The 12,917-nt window shown below is 35.7% G+C and overlaps 1 protein-coding gene across 34 annotated transcripts in view; it reads left to right on the top strand.

Moving 5' to 3' along the window:
* Positions 1-12,917, top strand: part of IRAG1 (inositol 1,4,5-triphosphate receptor associated 1) — a 144,921-nt gene that overhangs the window by 79,926 nt on the left and 52,078 nt on the right. For 17 of the 34 annotated variants that reach the window (XR_010600965.1, XM_065594827.1, XM_065594828.1 and 14 more), the window contains 6 exons: positions 614-714; positions 3,404-3,474; positions 6,041-6,214; positions 7,817-7,894; positions 8,550-8,599; positions 10,839-11,441. Coding sequence is in view for 33 of the 34 variants with exons in the window: in XM_065594827.1 (XP_065450899.1) it covers positions 614-714; positions 3,404-3,474; positions 6,041-6,214; positions 7,817-7,894; positions 8,550-8,599; positions 10,839-11,441 (1,077 nt within the window). In the remaining variant the exon portion in view is untranslated. Of the gene's footprint in view, positions 1-613; positions 715-3,403; positions 3,475-6,013; positions 6,215-7,816; positions 7,895-8,549; positions 8,600-10,838; positions 11,442-12,917 lie in introns of all 34 variants that reach the window. The other 17 variants (XM_065594824.1, XM_065594823.1, XM_065594821.1 and 14 more) reach the window with 5 other exon arrangements.

Genomic DNA, 12,917 nt, shown 5'->3' with positions numbered 1-12,917 from the left:
AAAATCTGAAAAGTCCCACTATATTTGGTTACAATAAGCACTGCTAATTCATGTTGATGTGAGATAGGGAAATAGAAAGCAAGCAATAAAACAACATGAAAATAATAGTTTCTGTATGCTAAAACAAACTGTTGTTGCTGCTAATTGGAGTTTTGCACCAAATTTAACCCACCATTGTAAAGCATCCATTCTTCTCCTTTTCTTACATGCCATTCTCATTAACTTCAATGGGATTTATGCTTGAGCTTCAAGGGGAAGACACAGATTACTCAAAATGTGCCTCAGCACCTCTGTGGGACTGATCCTGAGAATCCTTGTAAAAGCCAACATTTTACTGATTTTTATTTTGTGCAAGGACTGCTAACATCAGGCCCTATGTGAAAAATTGCATGTCAATGGCTAGTCATCATTTCTCCTCAATAGTTGGAGTTAAGGATTGGTTTCATTATCTGTTGTGTTGGAAGGAGATTAAACTCTTATATTCTTGAACCATGTTCATCTTTTCTCCTGGTAAATTGACAGAGAAATACATTTTATATTCCATATACAGCATCAGTTTTCAGTGTTTTAAATTTTTGTTTAACTACATTTTTATTTGTCACAAACCATTCAGGATGCTACTATTGAAGGGACAACATGCAGTACACCTTCTATTGTTCTTCCAGAGAATGCTGTAACGCCAGATGTAGAAATTGATAAAAATCTGGTTAACAGGTACTACATATAATACATGTGACATGAATAAGGACTGCAAAATGCATGCACGAAGTTTACATAAATTTGCTAATCTTCCAGATTAACATAATTTAAATTTTGAGCAAACATGAGATTAAAACAACTATGAAAATAGATTTTTCACATAATTTGGACCCAGTTTAACAACTATAATTCATGGAAGCAGGCCTTCCTCATGTGAGTAACTCCAATGTAACCTTGTGAGTAAAGGTTGCTGCCTCTGTCCGTTTGGCATGTGATGGAGTGTCCTGGAACCCTCTGCCCTTGTGCAGTGCATGGAGGAACCTGTAACAAATGTGCAAAGACTATTCCTTCCACACACTTTACTCCATGCACAGTATCCCAAGCCCTTTGACCCTGCATCAGTGACCACCAGTGGAGCACAAGTTGGGCAGCTTGGGAAGGGGGAAGGCACAATTCTTCCCTGAGCTCCTCATAGGGCAGTATATCCCCTAGTCAGTTCAATGGCTAAATCCCACATTCTAGTCCATTAATTGTAGTTATGAGGTCAAATCCTGCTGATTTTACTCACACAAGTGAATATTGGTGTATGTAAGGTGAGGAGAATTTGGCCCAAAATGGAAATATGTTTTTTTTGTTAAAATCCTTAATATATATTGTTCCTTCTTCGTTAGCTTATACTCATGTAGCTTAATAAATGTGTACAGAATGCATAGTTTGAATCTGATTATTCCACTCCTTTTTTGTTACCCAACTAATTAGAATGCTGTTTTAAATTATGCCTGCTACTATTATATCCTAGTACCATGCAGAAAAGTTTATATATATTAGCAGTCATTCATATTAAATAGAATCTGTAACCTACTTTGCAAGAACTATGTATCGACACAATATTTTGTACTTAGAAAAATCAAGAACATTCAATTTATCTGAAGCTTAAATTAGTAAAGAATTCAAAACCAATAAATTAACTAAAAAAAGGAAGTACCAATTTAAGCAGAAGTTTTATTTATAGTATGTAAGAACAATATAGTAACACGACTTAACTGTAATGGAAGGTAATTTCCAAAGGAAATGCTTTGCAACTTGTACTAACAGCCTTTGCAAATACTTTATTTAATTTAATCTTATATTTTGCATTTTATGTTTTCATGCATTGCTGAAAATGCTTATGATTTCTCTTGGCATATGTAGTTGATGACACATCCTGTTAGATGCACTCTTATTTCCAGTCTGTGTACAGTATCTTCAGTATTGAATAAATTATTAAAACTTACACCATTATAACTGTCAACATCAATAACTACTATTCTGTATCATTTCATTACCACATGCATTGTGGGAAAGCTTGTATCATTGCAGATTCCCCAGTGCAAGCCGTTATTTAGTAAACTTGTGTTGGCAATAAAGGAAATGTTCTTATTCCCAAAGAGTGGGAAATCTTCAGAATACTGGCAAAACCATTTGAGTTTTCTTTTAAAGAATTTGAGTTGGCTGGTAACCTGAGTGAGACCACGTTCATTTTAAAATAGCCATCAAACAGTTAACAAATGGTAATAGCTCTATGTAACAGCTCTTTGAATTAATGAAATGGAAGAGAGAAATTCCAGATTCTGGCCCCAGTTCAACACTTGTTCATGCTAAACTTTAAACACATTAATAATACCGTCACTATTCAGCAAAGCACTTACATCCCATTGACCTCAATGTGTAAGTACTATCTTAAAGTTAAGCACATGCTTAAATACTTTGTTGAACAGGGATAGGATTAGCAATATGATTAAAGTTAAGTATGTGTTTACATCTTTGCTGAATCAGGACCATTATTATCAGTCCTTTGAGCTACCCAGTTCTTCATCCTGATGTAGCTTAATATCTGTTTAAAATAATTGAATTTTTTTATCTCCGAGAAAACAAATAATCGTAACAAATTATCAGTTTACACACATTGGAAAGTATTTCTTGCCATGAACCACATTTACATCAGTCTTAGATCATGACACTGAACTTAAAAGGTGCAGCTTTTGTTGAAAAATAGTAGATACATTTATTAAATTCAAGGTTATCAGTAAAAGTCAAAACTTCCACCAGTTGAGAGTGATTTTTGCAATACACTGCTTCCTTGATTTCTCCCTTGTATCAGAGGAATCTCAGCAAAACAAGCTTTTTTTTTTCTTTTTCTTTTTTCTTTTTTTAGGGTCTAACCCAACTCCCATTGAAGTCAAAGGGAATCTTTTCATTCATTTTTAATTGGATCGTGCTTTAGTGAAAACAGCCAGCTATGTAAACACCTTTCAATGAAGCAAATTCAGAACTTTGAAAAAAGGATATTTGTCTTCTCCCAGATTTTGGAAAACTTAAAATGTCTAAAACATAAAATTTGCATAATTCACTTTTATGGAGAAACTAATACAAACCTTTATCAGCTTGAGCATACTCTTTCTTTCTTTCTTTCTTTCTTTCTTTCTTTCTTTCTTTTTCTTTTCATTCTGAGACAATAGTTAATTGGATATCAAATTGTGATTTTGGGGGAGAGGGAGAGTTAGTTATTTTTATATTGTGTTTTTCCAAAAGGCATACCAGTAAATTAGAAAACATGTTATTTTTGTAGAAACTTTGGTGTGTCAATGAATATATATGATAAAAGCATTATTTTAATTTCTTCCTTGTTGCTTACTGCTATGTTTTGTTTTGTTTTTTTCCCTAGACCTCATAGTCCTCATCTGAGACATTCTAACCGACACACTAGGACTTCTGTTAGTTCACTGACTTCAGTTGGTAAGAAATAGTTCTGTTAATAATAATGTTAATTAATGTTCATGTTTTTTCCCAAAAATAAAATTTGACATGTGCAAATAAGATTTAAATAGATCTCCACTGGAATAGCATAGTCTATGGACCTCAGTGGAAGCACACCAATATACATCAGTGGATAATCTGGCCCACAGAAATTAGAATGACTGTATAATGCCCTCTTCTGTACACACTGATGAAGTGGGTTTTAGCCCACAAAAGCTTATGCCCAAATAAATGTGTTAGTCTCTAAAGTGCCACAAGGGCTCCTCGTTGTTTTTGCTGATACAGACTAACACGGCTACCACTCTGAAAACTGAGTATAATGTATGCACAGAAAATACTTGATAGTATAGCAGGATAAATTATCACCCTGAGTTTACAAGTGCTGAATAATACACAGAATACACACATGAGCAGAGCTAGGGAAATACATATCTTCTAGCACCTCAAAATACAGTAATAAAATAAAATAGAGCTTACTCCTTTTTTTATAAGGTTGGAGATATGTCTTCTTATGGTTCTAGTGGTTCTATTTTTTCATTCCTTGTGCAGAATCAGATATCAAATAAAAGGAAAAAAAAACTTCATGATCCGGTATCTGTCAAAATATTCATGTCAATTAAGGTATCAGCTACTTAAACATTTAATGAAAATTAGCACGTTCTTTAGGGGAAGATTTTGATGCCCTTCCTCGCAATGAGTACCTTACTCCATGAAGAGTATCATTGACTTCAGTGTGGCTACTTATGGAATAATGTATTACTCAGTAGGAATAAAGGTGATATAATCTGACCATTATTATACGTATATGCATTTGGAAAACTTCCCAAAGTTTGGAGATGAAATGCTGGTCCTACTGAAGTTAGTGGCAAAACTCCCATTGACTTCAATAGAACCAGGATTTCATCCAATGCGTGTCTGTATCTGGATTGTTACTGCAGTCCCATCTTTAGTTACAACATCCTTCCTTTGCCAGTACAAAATGTACGGAATTATAGGCATGATTGCACTAAAGTATGAAAAGATAAAGGAATAAACAGACATGAGCTACTACCTAAAGAAGGAAGGAAAGAAAAACAAACTTCAGAAGTCCAGACCCAATTACACAACAGGAAAAATGGTTCATGTAAAATTAAGTTTAGATATTGAAATACATTAGAAATGTTTCGTTTCTTATTATACTTTAATAGTCAAGATTCTGGTTTGATGTTTTCAGTTTATTTTATAGATTATATTAAAATGATGAGTATATGATTTCATTAATAAAAATCCTAGCAATTTATTTAGGCAGATTTGTTTTTCTAAAACTATATTTGGAGCTGTTTTTAAAATAGCATGGTATATGGTATGTGATGGCTCAAGACATGTGAAGTCAGACATAATCAAGTATGTGAGAAAACAAGCAAACTATGGCACTACTGAAATTAAACTTTAAAATGCCTAGAGATCTAAGTGGACTGGAAAACCCTGTACCATATTTAGACCTACATGCTAGCTAGATCTACAGCGGCACCCAAGTCATGCATGCACTGTGAGATGTCATTGTTTGGTGAGAAAATGAGAATGCTGAACTAAGAAACTGAGAATTGTTTAGTGAGAAGTCAGTTCCCTTAGACTCTTTTTAAAAGATAACTGAGGACCTGATCCATAGCACTTGAAGTCAATGGGAGTCTTTTCACTTACCATAATGGACTTTGGATCAGGCCCACTGATGTGGATTTTTGACAAGACTCTTAGGGTAAAATGTTCAAAAGCACCTAAGTGACTTACCACTTAGTTCCAAAAGTGACTTAGGCTCTTAGATGCCTTAAGTCACTTTTGAAAATGGGACTTAAGTTTCTAAGTTACCAAGTGGTTTTGAAAATTTAGTATGAAGCTACGTGAAAAGCCAGATTTTAAATAGAAGAAGAACAATCGTAGACCCTATTGATAAAATTTTCAAAACCAGCTTCTGGAATTACAATCACAGTTACAGATGGTCAAATATTTGCACACACAAAACTCTGGGCCCCAATCTGCAAACCTGCCAATAGAGCTACTCATGTGCTTAAGTTAAGTATGCACTTCCTTTGCCAAGAATGTTTGTGGGACTTTGTGCTTGAAAAATTTTACAGGCAGAAACTTTCACAAAAAATAGTTTGTAACAGAAATGCTGACAGTACTAGCTGACATAGGGATAGTGCCATGCTCATTTTTATAAATAAGGAAAATAAATCTTAGAAATAAATAAAAGGGTGGGTGGTATATAGAAAACCAAATTTTATGTTAAGGCAGCTGTTTAAGGTGATGATGAGCACCTTCACCTCCAGTGATTTCGTTTCGCAGGAGATCATCAGTATCTTTTAGGATTGGTCCCTGAATCTGGGGGCACTCCACCACTGGAAAGTGAAGTTAAATGTGATTGGTTAGTGAATATGAGTTGATAGCTCAATTATAGGTATATTTTAAACCATATGACACGTGCACATGATTTTTTAAAAATATGCAACAAATTATCTAGAGACAGGGTTATACTATACAGATCTAAGTCACATGCTTTGCTACTGAGACAATACAGGTCAGGTGATTGATCTGGTAAATGGCCAACTGCCAGATGTCAAAATCTCAGATGAAGATAAAAAGAAGAATCTGGAGTTACTAGAAGAAGCAAAGAGAGTGAGTGAGAAGTTCCTAATGCGCAGAGGCAGAAAATCAAGAAGCAGTCTTCCAGAATCTCCCACAGGTAGGTGCAAGATGTGAAAATAACATACAACATAGAAATCCAGTAGTTTGCAAATGTATAAGGCACATGTTCAACATGATCCATGCACATAGTTTGTTGTTATTAATCTTCCTGAGGATATTTCTCTCTAACTGTCTTCAAAACTGAGTATAAGGCCTTTCTAGTCAGCTAATCTAGAGCTGGCACACATTTTTTGTGCAGAGAGTTTTCCCACTCAACATACAAAATTCTACATGGGAAGATGTCAATTTTGATTTGATTTTTTTTCCCCACAGGAAATATATAAATAAAAATTTTGTTTTTCAATCCATAGTTCTAAACTAAATTAAAATTATGTTGACTTAAAAAGTTTTTATTTCATTTTTTGGTTTAAAAAATGAACATAATGACATTTTATGCTGGAATGTCAATTTGAAATGACACTTTTTTTCCAACTTAAAATTTTTTGAAAAACTGAAACAAAATGACACTTTAAAGGAAACAAAGTGAAAATTGTCATTTCATTTAGAAATGTCAATTTGAAACCAAACATTTTGTTTAGGATTGTTTGAAACTTTCTGGGAAAAAACAAGATTTTTTTTTCATTCAAAATTCCCGTAGGCAACATTTTTGTTTTCTGACCAACTGTAAGCTCAGTATGATTTTTTTCACTAGTTTACTTTGTGGGTTTATTATATATGTAAGATAATGTTCCTGATACCCCTTTTACCATCATTTTTTTGGAATTGCTTGTCTTTTGGGGGAAGGGGTCATTGAAGCCAGAACCCATTATTGTTGTCATTATTTTAACTGTTTTTTCTTATCGGTCTGATGCTGCAAACAGGTGGGCACATGTAAGGGCATTGGTCTTAGAAAAATATGCGGTAGCACAATGGGACTAAGGTCAAATATTTTGTCACAAAATGTTCTCCAGGAGCCTTCAAACCCAACCAGTCTATGATCCACAAACTACTGCAAGATATAACTAGGAGTCGCAGAATCAGCTTGCTGCTTGCTTCCATTGTGGGTTCTGGCCCTTTTCAATTCACACTGTGTACAAATTCCCAAGTCCTCACTCCTGTACATCCATTTCCCTGTGTTGCAGTGCAGACAGCCCCTACAGATGATCCACAAATGCAGCCAAAATGCAGCATCAGAGGATCATATTTAGCCCATTCAGAAAGTAGCATATTTGTTTCTCAATACAATTTGTTTATATTTTTAGAAACTACACTGCTACCTCAATATAACGTGACCCGATATAACACGAATTCTGCTATAACACGGTAAAGCAGCGCTCCAGGGGGGCGGGGCTGTGCACTCCAGTGGATCAAAGCAAGTTCAATATAACGCGGTTTCACCTATAACACAGTAAGATTTTTTGGCTCCCGAGGACAGCGTTATATCGAGGTAGAGGTGTAGTTTCCATTTCCCCAAAACGTTTTTAGGAATCTGAAATAATTTGTTGAGATTTGGAAATGCTCTGGCCATGAACATTACCATCAGATGACTATGCTACCACTGTCTGTTGGGGTGTTTTAATCTGAGCAGGAAGCTAGGAAACCACAAGCCAAGTTTAAAAAAAAATTACCTAATGCTTTTTTTTTTTCTGTTTTAATTAAGCTGTTTCCCCTACACTTAGTCCAAGAGTTTCACCTGTACCATCTCAGAGCAACTCTCTCACTCTTCCAATCCCAACAGGTAAAGTTATCTGTAGATGTTCAAATTTAAACTATTTTACAAAGCCCGGGGGAAATGCACATTAGGCTACACTTCCATCCATTGAAAAGTAGCCAGGATTCATAAATTCACAAGTCTCTCTCCTTGAAAATGATGATGTTTGTGAATACCCACAATACATTAGTAAGTATGCAGTGTTGTTGTAGCCGTGTCAATCCCAGAATACTAGAGAGACAAAGTGGGTGGAGAGGCCAGCTTTCAAGTTCAGCCAGAGCTTTTCTTCAGGTGTGGGAAACTTACTCGGAGTGTCACAGCTAAATACAAGATGGAACAGATATATTAAGACTGTTATTTTGTGCTTATTCCTAGGTTATATGTCCTGTATTTTATTGTCCTTCTCAACTGTGAAGCTTTGCTATAATAATTAATGTTCTATTCCTATTGCAGTAGAATGGGCATTTGTCTATTATTATTGTTGTTGTTATTTTATTTATTTCCACTTTAAGATACAACTTTATGAATTCTAATATCTAAGTGGGAAATTTTCAGTGTTGTGCCTTGAAACTCTCCACCTCAATTATCTTGGGGGTGGGTGGGTCTGGGTGCTGTTGAAATATAATAAACAAAAAATAAAAGATTGGGAGATTCTCTGATCATATATTTTTTACTATTCTAGGGTCTGATGTATGTACAGCCACGGGTGTTGGGTCAGTGTCTCCACTGCAGGTAAGACTGAGTTACAGGTGCTGGCTGTGGTATACTGTAATTACAATAATACCACTTTACACTGTCCTATTACTCTCTAAGAATAATGTGATGCTTTCAGTAGCAGTCTCTATACCAAAAGTAGCAAAAGTTAGGGCTAAAGATACATCTTTTATTTAGGTTATGGTAAGCTTAATGAGCTGACTTTGAAAGCCAGTTACACACAGCGTAATGACAGTTCTCTGAAATATCATGGAGAGCCACTGAAGTTTAGAAAAGATCTAATGTGTTCCTGATTTAGAAAAAAGGACAGAGGCATAATCTTGTCAATTACCAGTCCATAAATCTAATTTCTACTTCAAGTAAAGTAATGCAACAAATATTAAGAGATTAAAATATCATCCCTGAACATCTAGCAGACAGCAGAATTAAATGCAATAAGTGTCGTGTGTCTGGCAAAAAAAAAAAAAGTCTTGCAAGACAAATGACTTATTTTTTTGCTAGAATAGCAAAATTATAAAAGAGGATGAAGGGCGAGCAGCAGAAGTAAGCATTTGATACAGTGTCTTACAAACTCTTACCCTTGAAATTAAACTCAGGTTGGCTCAGATAAGAATACTGTTGTGTGGCTTTGAAAGATTGTAATCAAAGTGAAATGAGATACAGCACTGAATTGAGAGGCCAGGAGGGGTCTATTGCAGTACTGGAGGGAAAAATTGCTTCCAGCCTTAGGATCTAATCGTGTGAACATTTATGTTCCTGTTTATACACATGAGTAGTTCCATTGATTTTAACTGAGCTACTTATGTGAGGAAAAATTAGAATATATGTGACTTGAGTGTTGCAGAATCAGGGTCATAGTTAACATTTAGAACCATATTGTAACCCAACCTAGTGCAGCCATGCAAGGAATAAAAGGAAATAAGATTCCCACCTCCGCACATACACATGACCCTGCACATCTGCATTCGTGTTCCCTGCATCTCAGCATTAGTGCTCCTTACCACAGTAAAGAGAGGATGGGGTGTATGCCCCATACTTCCTCCATCCCTTCTCTCCTACAGGCATGTGAGTAAGGAATAGGCAGATCCCTGGTTCTGACCCCCAATACACAGGCCACAGCAGAGCTGGCAGATTCTGGGAGGGGTGGGGAAGTAATGTGCACCCAGTAAAGGAGGGTGCAAATCATTTCTTCCTGTGAACAATAGGTGAGTAAGGAAGAATCTGTGTTTACTGTGACAGTTTCTTCTCATGCATCAACTAGAGCATTGGGCAAAGGCCCAGTCTAGCCTTTTGCAATCAGAAGGCAAGAGTAAACACCATGTTAAAGAAATTTTCCAATAATATTCAATTAGGCGGAGTTGCAATGATCAGTAAACAGAGAAATAACAGAGATTAGAAACACGGGGAGAAAATGAGATAATGTGATTTAACTTTGGAAATATGAAGGCTCATATATTGGGGGGGGGGGAATAATGGAAAGTTATCATGCTGAGAGATGTAGGGGTAAATGCATATAAGCACTTTGATATCCTCAGATAAAATAATAGTAATAAAAATGATGATGGTAATCAATTACAAATGTAATAACAATATGTCATTCCAAAGAAGCAAATGGCAGTGAATGGGGAAGTGGTCCTTCACAATTAAATACCCCACTCCGCTCACTCTGTTTCCTTATTTTGTGTGTGTGTCATAGGTACTTTTCAAACACATAAAGAAGTCTGCCCCTTAAAGCGTGCTATTAAACCAGACATGGTTTAACTGGTTAAACTTGTTTAGGCTCTCCTTACAAAGAGCTCCAACAAATTTCTTGTGAAAATATCATTCATTGTAAACCAGATAGATTGACATGCCAATAATATTTCTTCTCTTCAGTGTAAGTTACTTGTTTGACACATTTATGGACCTCATCCTGCAGCCCTTACTCAGGAAAATCTTACACTGAAGTCAATAGGGAGTTTTGCCTGATGTAATTTTGCCTAGCTGCATTGGACCCTGGAAGTGGGGGTGTGATTTTTTTTTTCAAAGGCACAAATGAGAGGCACCCATCTCCCATTGATCATCAACGTGCCTCCAAGCACCTACCTGCTTTCTGGGTCTTTCAAAATCTCCCCTACTCCCTCCTCTACAATGAAGCATTTATAAGCAAATGGCAGTGAAAGCAGAAGTGTTCCTTTACAATGCAATCAAGCTCCCCCCCCCCCCCACACACACACACAGTATTTCCATATTTTTTATACATGTCCTTTTCTTTCAGAATGTCACAAAAGGTTTAACCGATCGAAAGCAGAATGATCAGAGGAAGGTTTCTCAGGGAAGGTTGGTTCCTCGTTCCACTAGTTTTGAAAACTCCAAAGAGAAACTCTCTGCACAAAAAGAAAACTTTGATCCACTTACACATATGGATAATTTACCCAAATCCTCCCCTTCAGGCAGTGATGCTGGCAAAACTTCTCTTAACACAAGCACAAACAGCTGTGAAAATGAACATGGAAAACCATTACCTAAGAAATCAAAAGAAAATGACTTTCCTTTAAGAATGTATCGACAAGGACCAGGCATAGGTACTATGGACCCAAAATTAAAAAGTTCTGTACCAGAACTGATGGACCCTAAAGTTACCTGTAAAACAGAACTTAAAGCATCTGGAACACGCCCTCCTCTATTACGAGCTGTATCGTGGGATAGCATAGAATCTGGACATCAAGAAAAGGCACCTTTTAAATTACCACCTGAAGAAGATAAAAGCTTTGCCATTAGTAATAAATCCAGTAATCAGTTGACTAAAACATTAACGTTCAAAGATCTCCAAATACAAGTTCAACCAGTTCGAATGCAGAAATTGACAAAGCTCAGAGAGGTGAGTTTCTGGACACACAAATAGTATTATGTAGTGTTACACTAAGTTACATAATGTTGCAATATCCTATATGTGACCTACTATGTTTGTACATCACAAATCTATATAATTAATACTTATTAAAGTGCTACACTGTAATAGACTCGGCAAAAAATAATTTTGTACCTTTTAGAGATAGAATTGAGGAGATTGGATAGTGAAATATAAGAAAACAGATTTTTTTTCATTTTTTCTGTTTCTCATAAGAGACCATGCAGACTAGACTCTTTCGATTCTGTTATTATTCATCTAACTGTGCATTTTCTAGGTCTTGCATAGTAAAAACGTATTTAAAAATATGCACTTATTATTCTGGGCTCTGAGCACTCTGAGATTTGTGTTCTTGACTGGTTACAAAAGGCATTGGATGCGAAACACAGTTCAGTACTAATGGAATATGTGTAGCTAAAACTTTAGCTGTTATGTTTAGAAAACTGAGCCCTAAGCTGAAGTCCATCTGAAGTCAATGAAAAGTCTCCTTTACTTCAGTGGACTTTGGAGCAAGCCCTTATTGAGAATACTGTTAGTGGTACTCCTAAACAGTTCTACTGAAAAAGTGGCTCCAATGCACTGAACAAAATGTTTATCATTTGGACCAGAAAATCAAACTACAAAAAAGCAGCATTTTGTTACATTTTAGGCTTGGTGTGTTCTCTATGAAACAGTCACATTTTCTTATTTTATTACTATTTTTATAATTACAAGAAAGCTTATGCTTAAGAGATGGAAAGAATTACAGCAAAGTTAACATAGTATTATGTTTTTATTTTTCCGTTCCTATTTATTGAATAAGTAGCTTTAAAATTCTTTTCCACTAGTGTATTCTTGTTCTCAGTGCCATGAAAACTGCAATCTCTTCACAACACACATGCTGCTGTTACATACACATTTCTTGGTTCCCAGAAACCGTCTTATGGGGAAAAAATTATCAGATGGCTGTATGGGAAACATTAGTTGTTTCCCTCTATTTTAATATAAAGGTGAACATAACACATAGTACAGTAGTATTTCAGTTTTAGATATAGTGCATTACATGTAAACAGGAAGAAGTTGATTAACTGTCTTGTCATTTTAAGTAATACTTGGGAGTGAAATAATCTATTTTAGTCTCTAAGGAGAGATTTAGATGTGAAAAGCTGTCCTTCCTGAGGATATGTCAACAAACCTTACGTTAAAAAAAAAAAGTTCTTTAAGAGTGTTACTTCTGCTTATGCACTTCTTTTTCTTCTATATGCTATATTTTTCTGCTCCTTCCAGAATTTCTCCCTCAAAACAAGACATTCTCTGACTTTATATGTTAATAGAATTTGGTGTGTGTGGACTGAGAACTGTATATGGATCTAAAGGTTCAACTGAAGTTTATACACGGCTACTGTACTTCGTTAAAGTCTGACTCTGCCCTGGTATACCCCTACATGTCTCTCACTGGAGTCAATT

Source organism: Chrysemys picta, chromosome 4 (assembly GCF_011386835.1).
Source record: "Chrysemys picta bellii isolate R12L10 chromosome 4, ASM1138683v2, whole genome shotgun sequence".
Lineage (NCBI taxonomy): Eukaryota > Metazoa > Chordata > Testudines > Emydidae > Chrysemys > Chrysemys picta.
This window is presented reverse-complemented; position numbering and strand designations above follow the sequence as displayed.